The 15,863-nt window shown below is 45.2% G+C and overlaps 2 protein-coding genes across 9 annotated transcripts in view; both read left to right on the forward strand.

Annotated features, from left to right (window-relative positions):
- The window catches only part of LRP4 (LDL receptor related protein 4), a 74,629-nt gene extending 59,816 nt beyond the window's left edge, over positions 1-14,813 (forward strand). For 2 of the 3 annotated variants that reach the window (XM_015864521.2, XM_015864522.2), the window contains exons 21-38: positions 276-465; positions 689-820; positions 1,318-1,458; positions 2,126-2,212; positions 2,427-2,598; positions 2,682-2,844; positions 3,083-3,308; positions 4,556-4,859; positions 5,197-5,415; positions 5,728-5,862; positions 6,043-6,151; positions 6,490-6,634; positions 7,124-7,237; positions 7,524-7,641; positions 8,270-8,337; positions 8,947-9,034; positions 9,577-9,718; positions 11,523-14,813. In XM_015864521.2, coding sequence (XP_015720007.1) covers positions 276-465; positions 689-820; positions 1,318-1,458; positions 2,126-2,212; positions 2,427-2,598; positions 2,682-2,844; positions 3,083-3,308; positions 4,556-4,859; positions 5,197-5,415; positions 5,728-5,862; positions 6,043-6,151; positions 6,490-6,634; positions 7,124-7,237; positions 7,524-7,641; positions 8,270-8,337; positions 8,947-9,034; positions 9,577-9,718; positions 11,523-11,858 — 2,889 coding nt within the window. In that variant the 3' untranslated portion in view covers positions 11,859-14,813. Of the gene's footprint in view, positions 1-275; positions 466-688; positions 821-1,317; positions 1,459-2,125; positions 2,213-2,426; positions 2,599-2,681; positions 2,845-3,082; positions 3,309-4,555; positions 4,860-5,196; positions 5,416-5,727; positions 5,863-6,042; positions 6,152-6,489; positions 6,635-7,123; positions 7,238-7,523; positions 7,642-8,269; positions 8,338-8,946; positions 9,035-9,576; positions 9,719-10,273; positions 10,343-11,522 lie in introns of all 3 variants that reach the window. The other variant, XM_015864526.2, reaches the window with a different exon arrangement.
- Positions 14,814-15,249: 436 nt separating this feature from the next.
- CKAP5 (cytoskeleton associated protein 5) overlaps positions 15,250-15,863 on the forward strand; it is a 43,454-nt gene continuing 42,840 nt past the window's right edge. For 3 of the 6 annotated variants that reach the window (XM_015864476.1, XM_015864480.2, XM_015864481.2), the window contains exon 1: positions 15,277-15,448. The gene's annotated coding sequence lies outside the window, so the exon portion shown is untranslated. Of the gene's footprint in view, positions 15,449-15,863 lie in introns of all 6 variants that reach the window. The other 3 variants (XM_015864477.2, XM_015864479.2, XM_015864482.1) reach the window with 3 other exon arrangements.

Here is a 15,863-nt window from a genome sequence, read left to right on the forward strand (position 1 = left end):
CAAGTCCTAGAGCACAGAGTGCTGATGGCCCCTGCCTCTCTCTCCAGTTGAAAGTGAAATCTTCCAAATCAAGACATGTTGAGCTGCTTTCACCAGGAGAGAGATTCCCTTTCAGTTGTAAACTGTGTTTGAGGGAATCTCTGAGGGCTCTCACTGCCCCATCACTGCTTGTGCTGTGTCTGTACATTTTGATGTTGAGAAAGGGCAAGGGAAGCCTCTTTTCCTTAGTGACATTTAGTAACGTTTTTTTGGGGGGCTGGGGGTGATCTAACTAGGTGCTGATTGGGAGCAATCTACCTCACCCATTTGGACTTACACTTTATGGCGAGAGAATCTACTGGACAGACTGGCAGGCCAAAAGCATCCAGAGCGCAGATAGAAGGACTGGGCAGGCACGGGAAACGCTGCAGGACAATCTGGAGAACCTTATGGATATTCATGTTTTCCACCGGCATAGGCCACCAGGTACAGAACTCACCCCAAGCTACACTGAGCTTAGAGTTTATTCAGGCTGTAGTATGTGTTACTATCTGTCAGCCCACAATGCCTTAAACTGTGGAATATGAGAGCATGGGAATAACTCTCAGCCTAGTATTTAAAACCATTCTAGAATGCATTTCTGTAGCTGTTAGATCCCTTTCTTGTGCCCATCCTGCTGCTGTATGGATTCCTGTTATCTTTCCTGTAGTACATACACCATGTGAAGTTAACAATGGAGGCTGCAGTCACCTGTGCCTTCTGGCACCTCTTCCGAAAGGTTATAGCTGTACCTGTCCTACTGGGATCAACCTGCAGTCTGATGGCAAGACGTGCTCCACTGGTGAGTCTGCTCTGTAAGATCTTCAATGAGGGTGGATCACAGCTACATTCTGGTCCCATCCTTGTTAGAGAACAAATTTTACTTTTATGCACTTACCTGCTTTACCCCTTGAAAAACCAGTCTTGATGTCTGTACCTCCTCTGTGACAGGGAATTACTACAAGAAACAATTTGATACTGCATTTTTGCAGAAGGAATTGTTCTTGAAATTGCATTTGGCAACTAAACCAGTTCTCACATTTTGCCCATATTTTTGCTCTAATCTGATCCCACACTTTACCAGAAGCAACCCTTCTATGAGTGTACTCATCTTCAATTTGGAAATGAAGAAGCATTTTGTGTCACTCATTACATCTCTTGTACCCAGACTCCCATAAGCATCTGTGACTTTCCCTTTTCCACTCAGATGCATGTCAGCTCCAGAATGCTCAACAAATTACACTTGCAATTGCATGACTTTTTTCTCACTGATAGCTGTTCATTTTCAACTCTCTGCAGGAATGACCAGCTTTCTGATCTTTGCCAGAAGGACTGACATACGGATGGTCTCTTTGGATATTCCCTACTTTGCTGATGTCGTTGTTTCAGTCAATGTCACCATGAAAAACACCATTGCAATTGGAGTGGATCCTCATGAAGGTCTGAACTTCATAGTGTATCCAACTCCCTGTTTGAAAGGCAATAAGTGACTTCAGTATCTGAATGTCTGAGTAGAGATCTGGATGCAGATTTTACTGTAGGTTGTGAACTTGAATAGATATATATTTTTTATTATATGGTGAAAATGTTCCTTTCCTGATGGGGATGTCCTTATATGAGGATAAACCCAACTGAGTGGAGAAAGCTGTCTGCTATATTGAGTGAGGTTCCTGTGTATTTTGGACTTAAGAAAGCTTTCTACCAGCTGAAGCGTGTTACAGCAATAGAGCTGAGACAGTGACTGTTGATTTATACTAGAATCTGATGCTGTGTTGATGTAAACCTGTTGTGTAGCAAGGTCTGATTGCTCTCCTCTGGGAAATTCTGAGAAATAAAATGTGGAACTCTACTACTAGCTTAAAAAGTGTTGTACGTTCCCTTACCTTTTGCAAAGCTCACCTTATTAGAATAGCAGAAATCTATTCTAATAGCCAGCACCTTTGGGGGATGATTGGAACACAATTTTGCACTCTGGCTGAACAGCCTTGTGCTGCTGTTATTTCTGTGCAGTCACATCTGTCTTGAATTGCCTAGCTGGTAGTCAGATATCTGGGTCTGGATGTTAAGAGTTTTGGTGATTTATTTAAGTTTCTCTTATTCAACCCAGGAAAGGTTTATTGGTCAGACAGCACACTGCGAAAAATAAGCCGGGCTGCCCTTGATGGCTCCAAATTTGAGGACATCATCACCACAGGTAAGACTGATTTTTGTCCTCTTGACAAAAGAGGTGCAGTGTGAAAAGAGAGAAGAGATTCTCTGGTCTCCTGGTGGAGCAATCTCTTTAAGTTTTTGGTGGAAGGGGAAGCAAAGCCTAAAGCATCTTGATGAGGTGCACAAAGGCAACATTGGAAGTTCCTGACTAAGCTGGGAGAATGAGAAGTGATTGATACACCTTTGTGTTTTCTCAGGTCTGTTGACTACAGATGGGCTGGCTGTGGATGCTATTGGCAGAAAGATATATTGGACAGATACAGGAACAAACCGTATTGAAGTGGGCAATCTTGATGGCTCCATGAGGAAAGTCTTGGTCTGGCAGAATCTGGACAGCCCACGGGCAATAGCCTTATACCACGAGATGGGGTTAGTGTTGTCAGGAAGATTGTCTATGGGTTGGAACACAACTTCTGACCTCTGTTTCCATAACACTTGCTGCTTTTCCTTAGGTATATGTACTGGACAGACTGGGGTGAGAATGCCAAGCTGGAACGTTCTGGGATGGATGGCTCAGGACGTGTGGTTTTGATCAGCAACAACCTGGGCTGGCCCAATGGACTGGCAGTGGATAAGGCTGGGTCCCAGCTGCTCTGGGCTGATGCACACACTGAGGTCTGATTCTCTTCTTCAGCATTGTTTGTCATTGGATTTGTGGTAGCCTGGAGACTGTTTTGAAACTCTTGTGTGAGCTGTGGAAAGAACAAGGGGAATATAAGCTTTTCTGAGAGCTTGGCCTCTGGGAGGGTGGAGAGGAATATCTCTAGTTCAGGCTCTGGTTGCCACTTGTTATAGTCATTGTTTATCATAAGTATTTTGTGTGTGGGGCTGATGTTCTTGCTTCTTCCTTCAGCGTATCGAGGCTGCAGATCTCAATGGTGCTAACCGCCGCACCCTGCTGTCCCCAGTGCAACACCCCTATGGCCTCACTTTGCTGGACTCTTACATCTATTGGACTGACTGGCAAACTCGCAGCATTCACAGGGCTGACAAGGACAGTGGTGCCAATGTCATCCTGGTGAGGGCAAACCTGCCGGGCCTCATGGACATTCAAGCTGTTGATAGGGCACGGCCCCTAGGTGAGTTGCTAGCCTGCTCCCAAATGAGTAGTGTCTCATAGTGGTGACAGTAGCCCTTGAAATCTGTCACTGAATCCTTTGAGGAAGCATGAGTGATAGAAGTAGAGCACCAGAATCAGTTTTTCTTTTCTTCTTCTCTCTTGTGTAACTATTTTTAAACTTTTCCCTGTTTATCCAGCTCCATAGCTCTGTTGTTTACTTCTTACTGCACTCGTTTCTTCCCCTTCATTTCATTTCCTACACTGGATTGTACTGACAGACTCATTCTCACACACATCAGGGCCTTTTTTAAAGAGGACTGAATGAGTCATGCCATGTTACGCTTCACCTGAGTCTACTGGCAATGGACTGTCTCTTTTTTAACTTCAAAAGATGCTCATTCCTCTTAAGCTCGTTGAAACCTTAGTTCTAGTAATTTTTTTGCCCAGCCATTGTAGGCTTCATCTTCTTTGTTCTATAGAATCAATGCTTCTTTAGCTGATATTGATATATCATGCTTTCAAACTATTCTGTGCTAGGGATAGATTCCTTATGTTACTCTTCGGGGATCCTATACAACCTCATCTTGCCTCCTTGCTCTCGAGTCTGAGTTGTTGCTTTATTTCAGTGGAATTTCCCCAGTGCATACTTATACTGTGGCTGCTAACAGTAGAATGTTGCTCTTGAAAGTATAACTTTACTATATAACTTCAGGCTAATAGATGCTCCAACCATCATATATCCTGGTAATGTTTCCCCTCCTCTGCTCCTTTTGGGCTTCTCCTCTGACTCCCTGCATCTTCTGTGCTTATCCACTCCAAATAAATATGTGCTGGCTTTTCAATTAAAAAAAAACAAAACACACAACAAAACCCTAAGACATGACCCTAATACGTCAAACACTTGCAACAGGCTTCTCTGATGCCTTTGTTTATTTGCCACTGTGTGCGGCTAACTTGAAACAGAAGCTTCTTTGTCAGCCTGGCCTCTGGTGCATTGTCATGCTGCTCTTCACAGGGTGGGATCTTTCACTCAGCATTATTTTTTTCCAGCTATAATAAAGTTCAGCTGCAATTCTGTGAATCTATCAGCATTTGGCCGATTCTTTTTCCAAGGGAAAATTATGAAGAGCTGTAGATTCTCATAGAGGCTACAGTTAGGATGAACTGAACTACTAGCAGGTTGTGCATGTATGTAGCCTTTAAAATAGAGCATTGGTCTCTTGGTACCATATTGATCCTAAAACTGTGCTTTCTCTGCTTCCTAAGGCTTTAATAAATGTGGAGTTCGTAATGGTGGCTGCTCCCACCTCTGCTTGCCTCACCCCACTGGATTCTCCTGTGCCTGCCCCACTGGCATCCAGCTGAAGAGAGATGAGCAGACATGTGACTCTTCTCCAGAGACCTACCTACTTTTCTCTAGCCGTGCTTCCATTCGTCGTATCTCACTGGATACCAGTGACCACACAGATGTGCACATCCCAGTCCCTGAGCTGAACAATGTCATTTCTTTGGACTATGACAGTGTGGATGGCAAGATTTACTACACAGATGTTTTTCTTGATGTCATCAGGTGAGTGCCAATGATCTACTTGGCCACTGCCCAGGTCACCTAGCTATGTGTGCTGGCTGTGCCACAGCAAGCTATGGAGTGTGCCATTAAGTTGAGGGGACTGTGAGATGCTGTCAGTATACCACTGTTCACACCTAGTCTGTGGCACACAGCATCATGTGTATTGCTGAACTAAATGCTGAAGGTGTATTTGACCTCCAGGAGATTATGAGGAAAAAGATATTTGGGAGGTAGCAGTAAGAAGTGGCCCTGTGGTTTAGGGAGACTTTTTTGTGTGATTGCTATCGGGAACTATCCATTCCTCACTATCATCCACTTGTCTTTTATTTCCATCCAGGCGGTCTGATCTGAATGGCAGCAACATGGAAACTGTTATTGGTCAGGGCCTGAAGACTACTGATGGTCTGGCAGTGGACTGGGTTGCTAGGAACCTCTACTGGACAGACACAGGACGCAATACTGTAGAAGTAGCTAGACTGGATGGGAGTTCTAGGAAAGTGCTGATCAACAATAGTCTGGATGAGCCCCGAGCCATAGCTGTCTTTCCCAAGAAGGGGTAGGTATGGGGTTTTGGTGGGACAGGGAGAAGGGCTGTACAAAGGCCGGTTGGAGGGGGAGGATGTGAGTGGAAAAACAGATGTGCTGTGTGAATCTGTAGGCAACAGCCAGGGGCTGACTGAATAACAGAGGAAATTGAGCAGACAGTAGATTTTAAGATTGGACAGAAGGATAGTTGGGAGTCACAACCTACAGAGCACATGAGGTTTTTTTTGAAACTGAAGAATGAAGAATTTCATTGGTAAATAAAATTTTCAGTAGGTTGAACAAAATGTTTTTTTCTTGTTGCATTTGCCTTTTATCTCATTAGGTACCTCTTCTGGACAGATTGGGGTCACGTTGCTAAAATTGAACGGGCAAATTTGGATGGCTCTGAACGTAAAATCCTCATCAACACTGACCTAGGATGGCCAAATGGCTTGACCTTGGATTATGACACCAGAAGGTCAGTGAAATAATTTGCTATACCTGTATGGAATTAAGAAATGTAATGAATTTTCTTCAGCTTTCTTAGCTTGGTTTTGTGAAGTAATTTGTTCTGTCCAATCCATCTTGGCTAGAAAATGACTAGAGAGTAAGAAGGAATTGCATAAGTGGAAGCTCACCTCTTGCCTTGTTCCTCCAGGATATACTGGGTGGATGCACATCTTGATCGCATAGAGAGTTGTGATCTCAATGGGAAGCTACGACAAGTGCTGGTCAGCCAGGTGTCACATCCCTTTGCTCTGACACAGGTAAAAAGATTACCCTCCATGCCCCCACCTTTCTCTGTGCCGTGTTGATGAGTTTAGACAGTAGTGGAGTTTGGGGACAGGCAATGGTTGTAGTCAGTGGGAAACAAGGGCAGATGAGGGGCTGATTACTTTTCATATGGAGTTAATGGAGGAGGTTTGTCTGAAAATGTGGAAGGTGTAGATAGCTACCGTTTTTATAAGGGGTTGAGAAGGTCTTTCTTTGGGCCTTCTGCCACTGGGATGTTTTTGATGGGTATTCTGTGTCTATGCAGCTAAACATCCTAATGATTCTGTTTTGTTTGCTTTTTTCTTTTCCTCCATGCTATTTCCCTGAGTAGCAGGACAGATGGATATATTGGACTGACTGGCAAACAAAGTCTATACAGAGAGTGGACAAATATTCTGGGCGGAACAAAGAGACAGTCCTGGCCAATGTTGAAGGGCTGATGGATATCATTGTGGTTTCCCCTCAAAGGCAGACAGGTAAATAGGAGGATCTTCATTTGGGCAAATGGATACAAAAGGAAAATCTAAGACCACTGTGCTATTGTAGATGTCAAGTGAAGTTGGTGAATTTCCTTGGATGTAAACTGTTAATGTGTCTTCCCTGGGCATGTTTTTTCTAACCATGACATTTCAGTCAAGTATGTCTTGACTGTGTTCTCTTACAACTTTGATCAGCAAATGCCACTTTCTGTGTTATTCATCTCACACTGTGTTGAAGACAAAATAATCTAAGCTTGGTGGTGTCTGTGGTGATTGGGCTACTCTCTATTGATTTCTAGTGCCTTCCTACCAAGATTGTCTTACTGTTATCACAACTTTCTTAGCAATCAGATGTGGGGCATGTACCAGAGGATAGTTATTTGCTGGATTTCTAGGAGGTGTCTGCCTGAGCAGGAAAAAAAGTCACTGCTCTGAGCTCCTACCTAGATATCTGCAAGAACTTCTAAAATGCCTTCTTTCTTCCAGGCACTAATGCTTGTGGAGTGAACAATGGAGGCTGCACTCATCTCTGCTTTGCCAGAGCTTCTGACTTTGTCTGTGCATGCCCAGATGAGCCAGATGGGAGACCCTGTTCTACTGGTGAGTTTTGTAAGCACCATGTGAGTACTGGCTTCCACATGAGCCATTGCCACTAGTTATGCATTGATCATTCATTGATCTGCAAGCCTTATACTTCAAGTAAGACTGTTGTGAGCAGCAGAGCTTTCTTCTGTCCTTTATGCTGATCGGTTGAGCTTGGAACGGGAAAGCTGCTGATACAAATTTTTATGTAAGCTTTCCATTTCAGAATCTTTCCATAGCTTATCAAACTTGATCACCTATTCTACAAACTTGGGGTCTTATTTATTTTTCTGTGTTGTCTTAGTTCCTGGTGCGGTGCCCTTTGGTCCTGAAATCACCAGCGAGAAAAGTCAGACACCACCTGGCAGAATAGGTACCTCAACAACCAAGCCTCTTACATCTCTGGAAGAAGAGGAAGGAAAGTAAGTACTCTTGTTCTCTTGGAATTGGGGTATGAAAGTCATTTTTTGTGCAGGATTCAACATTCAAGCCATCTCTAGCTGTCCATACCCAAAAGAGATTATTCCCGCTCCAGACATAATGGACACAGTGAAGAATTAGAATCCTCCTGAGTCCATGCCATTCATCTGATTTATTTATCAACTCCTAAGTTCTTAAAATTAGAGGAGGCAGCAGTCTGTTGCATTAGTTTACTTGGACACTCAGACCTGACCTGGGCAACTGGGCAAGTGGTTCTGGCCTGGACACAGGGCAGCTCATCTGGGGACAGAATAGAACCCTTTCATCTCTAATGTTTAAGCTACAGTGCAGGTAGTTAAGAGAGGGTCTTTTATTCTGCAAATTCCCTACAGCTTGCTATTCCTGCTGCCCAGAGGAAAAATATACATACTGGCAAAGAAAAAGGAAGGCTTTTGTTGTTGAATTGGAAGTGTAAGGGATTTCTGTGCTGGCCTGATCCATTCTGTCTTTTGGTACCTTTGGTACTACTTTCAGTAACTGAGTACTCCAGGAGTTGGGATCAATGATCCTTGTGGGTTTCTACCAACTTGGGTTGTTCTGTGATTCTAATTGTGTCTTTTTGTTATTCAGCTGCTCTGACAAGGATGCTAGACGAGGCTTGTGTACTCATGCCAATGAGGCAGTGTTGGCAACAATGGGTGAGTTCCTTGTCTTTACTCTTCTATACCAGTATTCTTCCAGATGTGTCCAGAGCATTCAGTCCACAGTGTTTGAAACTAAAACTTCTGAAAATCAAACTTGAATTTCTCCAATGCCTCCTGAGCAAAGTGTATCTGAAAATGAACATCAGCCATAAACATTCACTAGCCTTATATGGGAGCTTTTCACACTGAGGTATCATTTGAAATAATACTATTTTCTATTTTGATCCCCTATGTCATCCACTGGGCTCTCACTACTAATGCTAACTCCCCTCACCATTCTCTTTGTGTTTAGCTGAGGGTGGTAGTTAGGGTAATGTTTTCCCCCTTCAAGAGTAACCTGTCAGCAAGGAAATCCATCTCATCTTTATTCAACAGCTTTACAAGCTTCTTGATGCTCCTGGTTTGCTGGGACATGGGTGAGAAGAAAGGTTTAGTTCATGTCACACCAAACCAAAGCCTTTGCTAAAGCTCAGCATGCTGACATTTTGCTTCACATACTTCTGTATGGTTTTTATAATTCTATATGAGGTGTTATGCTGAAGTCAGTGTTATCCAGTGGAAGTTAAGGAGAGTGTATAACATACATTTGCTGTTCGCTTTCAGGTGAGGGACTGCATGTTAGCTACATCATCGGAGGCCTTCTCAGCATCTTGTTCATTTTGCTGCTTATTGCTTCTTTAATCATATATAGGTGAGTGATATTTTCCCCTCTCTTGGACTACAGTAAAATCTAGTTTCCTAAGGAGCAGAAAACTCCTTAGGAAAGGAGTTGTCTTTGTCTTAACTTTGTCTTTCTTTGTCATTTTCAATCCATTTGTTCTCATTTGGAAGTGGTGCTTGATGAATTGATTAGCACGGTTTGCTTCCTGTCCCTTTGAAGTGTTGGACATGCACCTACCATGTATTTTTGAAGCCCTATTAGCTAAATTTTCTGCAGAGAGCTTAGGTTTAAGGGAAGGGATGTGTGGTAATTCATATCTCAGTACATGTTTGAACTCACATGTTCTCTGCCAGGTAGCCTCTCCAGTTATTGTCAGTATAGCTTTTGTGGTTACATGGCAGTACCTTGCTGCATTGATAGGTAGTTAAGTATACTGCTAGCTAAAGGGTATAGTGAAACCAGCAGTCTCTGGCTTTGTAGGGCAGTGAAGATTGCTGGAGCTTTCCACTCAGGAACTTTGTATCCTGGCAGTGGGACTCTATGTCTTTTTTCTAACACCTCTCTTCCTCTAGGCATAATAAATCCAAGTTCACGGACCCTGGCCTAGGGAACCTGACCTACAGTAATCCCTCATATCGGACATCTACCCAGGAGGTGAAGATTGAAACAGTTCCCAAGCCAACAATGTACAACCAGTTATGCTATAAAAAAGAGGTAAGAGCTGCTACTAAGGACCCGGGAACCCAATTCAAGCTGCTGTTAAGTATTTTAGGCCTTCATATGTGATAATGTTGCAGCTTGTTAGAATTTACCCTTTAGAAAATGGAAGAACAGCTTCAGTAAATTACTCAATTAGACTTTTTTGCATCAATCTGCAGTACTTCTCCAGAGCTGCAGTGACTGGTCTTGTGTTTCTTTCCCACTTCCACGATGTGTTGTACTTCAGTAACCAGCACTCAGTGCTAATGAAATACAGGCATCAAAGAGAATTGTGTTCCCAGGACACAGTCCCAGTTGGTGACTCCCCAGAGCAACCTTAAGGCAACAGTCAGGAGGAGATCCAGGCAGCCAGAAAGGATTTGTTAATAAGAACATGACTCCTGGCTATATGCAGCATAGAAGGGGTGGGACAGGGAAAGATATGGAACCTTTAATAAATAAGGCACATTACAGACCCTGTAGAGGTCCACCTTGTGTGTGTGGCGTGATGGAGAGGGTTTAATACACTGTCTTGCAGCACTTAGTTTCTCCTTTTTTTTTCTTCCTCAGAAGGTTTCTTATCACTCAGATAGTTTTTCATCTTCCCTCTTCTGATTTCCATCTACATCCTCATGTCAGGTATCACTATTCTGTGCATGTGTTTGATCCTGCCTCCCTCACTCAAGCTTTGCTGCGTAGCTGTCCCGTACTAATTGCTCTTTCATGTTTTTCCATCAGCTTTTATGTCCTTACAGTCTGCCAAGGAAGCTGAGGTCATTTTCTATGGTCTTGGCTTTGGTTACATAGTAGGTGAGATCTGAAGAAGATAATTTCTGTACAAGTATTTATGACAGCCTGTTAGATTACTTAGCTCTGCAAGCAGGCATTGTGGCAAGGCTTATGCAGAGGAGAGTTTTTCCTTGCTTTTTTTTTTCAGAGGTAGTATCCCATAGATTTCCCAAACGTTCCTGCAGTTTTAGCCGTATCTACAAAGGGTAACACAGGATGATTTTTCTGGGAATCTAAATCTTTTCTGTGATTCTCTTTAATTCTGTTGCTCTCAGATAAACCCAGGTATATTCTCTCTTCCCTTTCTTCCCTGAGTTTATATCAGATGTTCTAATGCTCCTATATGTCTGTGAGCCAAATAAGGCAGGTTTCATTACTTGAATCTCAGTGGGGTCCTGCTAGCCTCTAATGATTTCCATTGTTTCCCTATAATCTTCTTCCCCTTTATCACTGTGGGACTTAGCAGTGGTATTCTGACTGTGCTTTTACTAAGAGGTGAATCTAGAATGACTCAGACATAAAGATATTGCAGACAAATCAATTCCCTAACCCTCCCTACTTTTACCATGAAGCCTTCCAGCTGTTCCTGCTTTGCATGGGGTTGGGTTTGTTTGCTTTTTTGCTTTTTTTTTTTTTCTTCTTCTTTTATTTATTTATTTTGGTTGGGGTATTTATGCTTGTTTTTATTTAACTCCTTTTTAGGCTTAGTGTTGTTTTTGGTCCCTGCTGTCAGGTGTTGTATGTAGCTGAATTAGAAGAGACAGATCATTCTCATTTCCATTCCGCAATTTGGAGGTTCCTGGAGTTTGGAATGAGAGCTCTTGCAGGGAGGATCTAAGTCTAGGAGAGAATGAAGAACTGAGGTGAAACTTAGAACGGAATCTGTCATTGTGACAGCGTGACACCCAGAGCCAGTGGCTGTTTACATGGAGGTCTAGCCTTTTGTCTGCTTCATTGTCATTGTTCCAGCTCTGCTTTGCTTATTTTTCCACTGATGTATTATTTTTTCATTCATTTCTCTGCTCCTTAGACTGGTCCTGATCACGGCTACACCAAGGAGAAGATAAAGATTGTGGAGGGGATATGCCTTTTATCCAGTGATGATTCAGAGTGGGATGACCTTAAGCAAATTCGGAGCTCTCGAGGAGGGATCCTCCGGGACCATGTTTGCATGAAGACAGACACAGTCTCTATCCAGGCTAGTTCTGGTTCACTGGATGACACTGAAACTGAGCAGCTGCTACAGGAAGAACAATCTGAGTGCAGCAGTGTTAACACAGCAGCGGCCACTCCTGAACGGCGTGGCTCACTCCCAGACACAGGCTGGAAGCACCAACGCAAGCCCTCCACGGAGAGCGAGGTCTAAAGTACACGTTGCTTTAGAAATGCTCGAGCCCTCCCTAGCCTCTGTTCTGCACAAAAGACGACAGGACTCTGCCTGGCAAGCAAGGAAGGGCCCAGAGACTAGCCCTTCTTGTGAGGGGCCCAGAGATTGTGACTGCCTTTTAGCAAGGAGTTTGGCCAGCTGTGCTGTTGTGGTTGAAGAGGGAGGATGGGTGGGTTGGATGGAACCCAGAGACCCTTTTGGCTCATTTTACTGTCTGTGGTTTATTTATATGTTCTCTTTTCTTGGAAGCTGCCGTGTTAACTTTTGCAGTGACTCCTCTGGCCTGAATCTGGTCCAGATGCGAGTTCTCTGGCAACCTGCAAGTCCTATGCTGTCCAGCTCACAGTCAATGCCCATGAAGAGAGGACAGCTGCCATGATGCTAGCTCCTAGTTGCAGAAGTTCCCTTAGTCACTCCATCAGTAGCAGCACTCTTCAAGGCCTTGTGTTGTAACAGCTGTGCTTGGAGAGATGTCTTGGAATAGGTGGGATGTACCCTGGGGCTCAAGGAGACAGCAGCACAGCGTCAGGGCATAAAAAGGGTAACCACAGTTGTTGCAACGACTCACTTCATGGGAGCATTGCTGCTTACGTTCCCATCTGCTAGTAAAAACTTTCAGGAATTCTCGGATCGGAGCACAGTGTCTGTTGCTGGCAGTGGGCACTGCTCCTCTTCTCCCCTTTCTCACTGAAAAATGTTTCTACTCCAGAAAATAATTCAGCAAGTGGCCCTTTCAGAACTGCTTCCTGCAGTGCAGGAATTAAGAGTGCTGTGCTTGAGGAAAGAATGTTCTTAGTTCTAGAGGATTAATTGGGAGGAAATGAATCTCAGCCAGATCTAAATTTTACTGTTGCCTTTTTTGTTGTTTATTTTATTTTATTTTACTTTATTTTATTTTTAATTTGCTAAATCTCCATCGGCCCCAGTTCTGCAAAGTCCCAGTTCTATCGGCCTTTATGACATTTTTTTTTCTTTTCCATAATGAGGAGAAAAAAGATGATTCCTAGGATGAGTTTCCCCGAGGGGAATCCTCAGTGCTGACAGTTAGGAGCTGCTTTATTACAAGGCTGAGCCCATATGACCTAGAATAGGAGACAATAATCACAGAGCTACAAGGGCTATTTGAAAATAGTTGTTTATCAGAGAGATGACACTTTAAGCTCTAGTGTTACTACTAAATAGCTCTCCTTGCAAAGTCATTTTTCCCATCAGCTATGCAAGCCTCAGTTATTCTCTGGCCTCCAAAGCCTTTATCCTCTAGGGGATAAAAGTAGTGCTACGCTTGCAGTTGTAACCCAGCAGCAGCTGGAGCTTGTGTTCTCTCAAGGCATACCGACACTTTCATACTCCTATGGTTCCTATCATCTATTTCTTCAGGTTGGAAAAAAAGAAAATCTCTGGACACTCCTTCAAAACTGAGATTTTTATCAACCCCTCAAGTCACGTAGATACTATCATGGTAAAATCCTAAATGTTAAGGCGGATATTTGGAAGCAGAACTTTCCAGTGAAGAATCTCCCATGGCAAACTGTGACCTCTGTTTCCCAGGAAGAAGCCAAGTACATTCCCACCCATGGTGGAAGGAGAGCAAAGTGTGCAGTAGGAATACAGGAGAGAGGATGCATCTCCTGTGCAGTATTTTTCCAGCTAGTAAAAGAAGGAAAATCAATCCTATTCAACTCTAATCTTGTTCATATACTAACAGTCCTGTGGCTCCTGAAAATGTGACAGTTGCCAGCAGGTTGGCTGTGCTTTTTACACCAGAGGTAGCTTTGCAGCAAGGAAGAGGTTGCAATTTTAACCTGGCAAGGTGGCATAAACTCTGTTCATAACTGCACCCTTGGGCTGACTGGTGCATATTCCTGTGGAAAATGAACTGGAGCGAAGGCTTGGAAAATTCTGTGTTAATGTGGAACTCTTCCCTACTCCCAGAGGGGTTTTGTTTTTTAAATTAGATTTTTTTATTTAATTATTTATTTGATTGACTCCAGCCTGGAAAACATTGTTTTTGTTGGGTGGGGGCACTTCTGGATTGAGACGTGGACTGGACTGGGAGCTGAGCAAGGATCACATATCACTGACGCACACCTGGCCTGTCTGGGCTGCCGCACACAGGGACATCAAAGGCTCAAGTGTAGGCAAATCGGTTTGAACAGAAGCCACGTACAGGGGCGGAGGCATTAGAAGTGAGAGTGAGCAGGTGGATGGAGGAACAGTTATTTGTTTGTTTCCTCCCCTGCTCCCCCCCAACCTCCAAATACCTTTTGTGCACCAAACTCTTGAGGTGGGAGGGGGGTGGAGGGAATCATCTGCCCGTTCCTGTCCCTTGAGGTTCAGTCAGCTGAAAGAGTTGCTGGCTGAGTCACAAGTGCAGACTGGAAAGGAAAAGCCAGTCAGTCCTTTCAACAGCTGGTGGTGCTTGTGATCTCCACTGTAGTGTATTCTCTGCTGATGCTTAGGAGGGACACTGCGCATTCCAGCCCAGCAACCATTCATAGCTGCTCTCTGCTCTCTTCTGGAATCAAATATGGCAAAAAAGGAGCAACTCAATGTCCCCCAGCCTCTCCTCCCCAAGTGTGGTGGGCAGAAATTAGTTTCTTTATCTCAAAGTATGGAGAAACCCCAGTAAGATGCTGCCTGGGGGGTACACCACGTTTCCCCATTCTGCGGAGAAAAAGACCTTCATTGCACTTAGGCTGTTACGAATGTAAAAAGGCCGCTGGAGGATGATCTCTTGAGCACTGATTTACTATGTACAAAGCAAACCTCTCTCCTGTCTGTCCTGAGATAACGTCCGTGATTTCCCCGTGTTCCTGTGTAATGGTTTTAATGTTACTCACTGGAGACATCAGAATTTCTGGAGTTATTTAACCACTGTGTTCAGTATTTTAGGGGTTGACGATAATTTAATATAAATCTAGCTTTTCTTAACCACTCTGCCTGGCTTTTGGTTGTGAATCATGCTCCTCCTTTGAAAGAGGAGCTCCCGGCTCTGTTTACACACAGCACACATTCCGGTGGCCCCATATTATTCCTTCAGTCGCTTTAACTGAAGCGAGAGAATAAAGGAGTGCACAGCACAGAGCCCTTTAGTGCACAGCAGCCCTTTACAGCCCAGCGTCCCTTTACAGCCGTCCCGAGGGGCCACGCCTCCCACAGGCCGTTCCTCCCCCTCGGGCCGCTTGTATCCGCACTCCTTTGCCTCATCGCCACCGTGTGTCCCTCACCCCAAGCCCCCCCTACCCCGATACCGGCCCGCCATTGCGCTGCCGGCTGTAGGCCCGATCCGGCCCAGCGCTGCGCGGAGCACGCGTCGCCGCTGACCAATTCAAACAGGCCAATCGAGCCCGCTCTTGCGGGAAGGGGCGGGGCCGTCCGCTGCCAATGGACGGCGAGGACACTGGGAGGTGCGGGCGGTGTTAGCGATTTCAAACGGCGCTGAGCAGCGCTCGGACAGTCGCCCGACCTGCCGGGCTCAGGTGAGGGCCGCCCCCGTGTGGGTTCTGCTGCGGGGGCCGCTTCCTTTTCGCTGTCGCCCGCCGCGCTTCGCCGGACCCTCGTGCTGCCGGGTAGGCCTCTATTCTCCGTTAGGCCCGGGATGCCGGCCCCGTGAGGGGCTGGGGCGGAGGCGTGGTCCGTGATGGCCTCCCGCGGGAACGGGCCTGGTCTGGGGGCTTCACCCCGAGCCGCTTCCGTGAGCAGGGAGAGGCCGATGGTTAATGGGGCAGGCCGCGGCCTGATGTGGGGGCGTGAGGGGACCGCGGCCTGATGTGGGGGCTCGCAGTGATATGCGGGACGGGGAGCGGCCGGGGGCTGCTGTGCTGCGCTGTACGTCCAGCCTGTTAAACGAGGCGCTACGTGCAGGTGGATTCTCTTTTGCACGGCAGCCTGAGGTAACGTTCCCTCAGGTGAGGGCGGGCTTAAAGCAAAGCCGTGAGGGTGTCTGCGTTTCTGAGGCTCTGGCACGAGGCTCAGGAGTTGGTG

Source organism: Coturnix japonica, chromosome 5 (assembly GCF_001577835.2).
Source record: "Coturnix japonica isolate 7356 chromosome 5, Coturnix japonica 2.1, whole genome shotgun sequence".
NCBI classification, from domain to species: domain Eukaryota; kingdom Metazoa; phylum Chordata; class Aves; order Galliformes; family Phasianidae; genus Coturnix; species Coturnix japonica.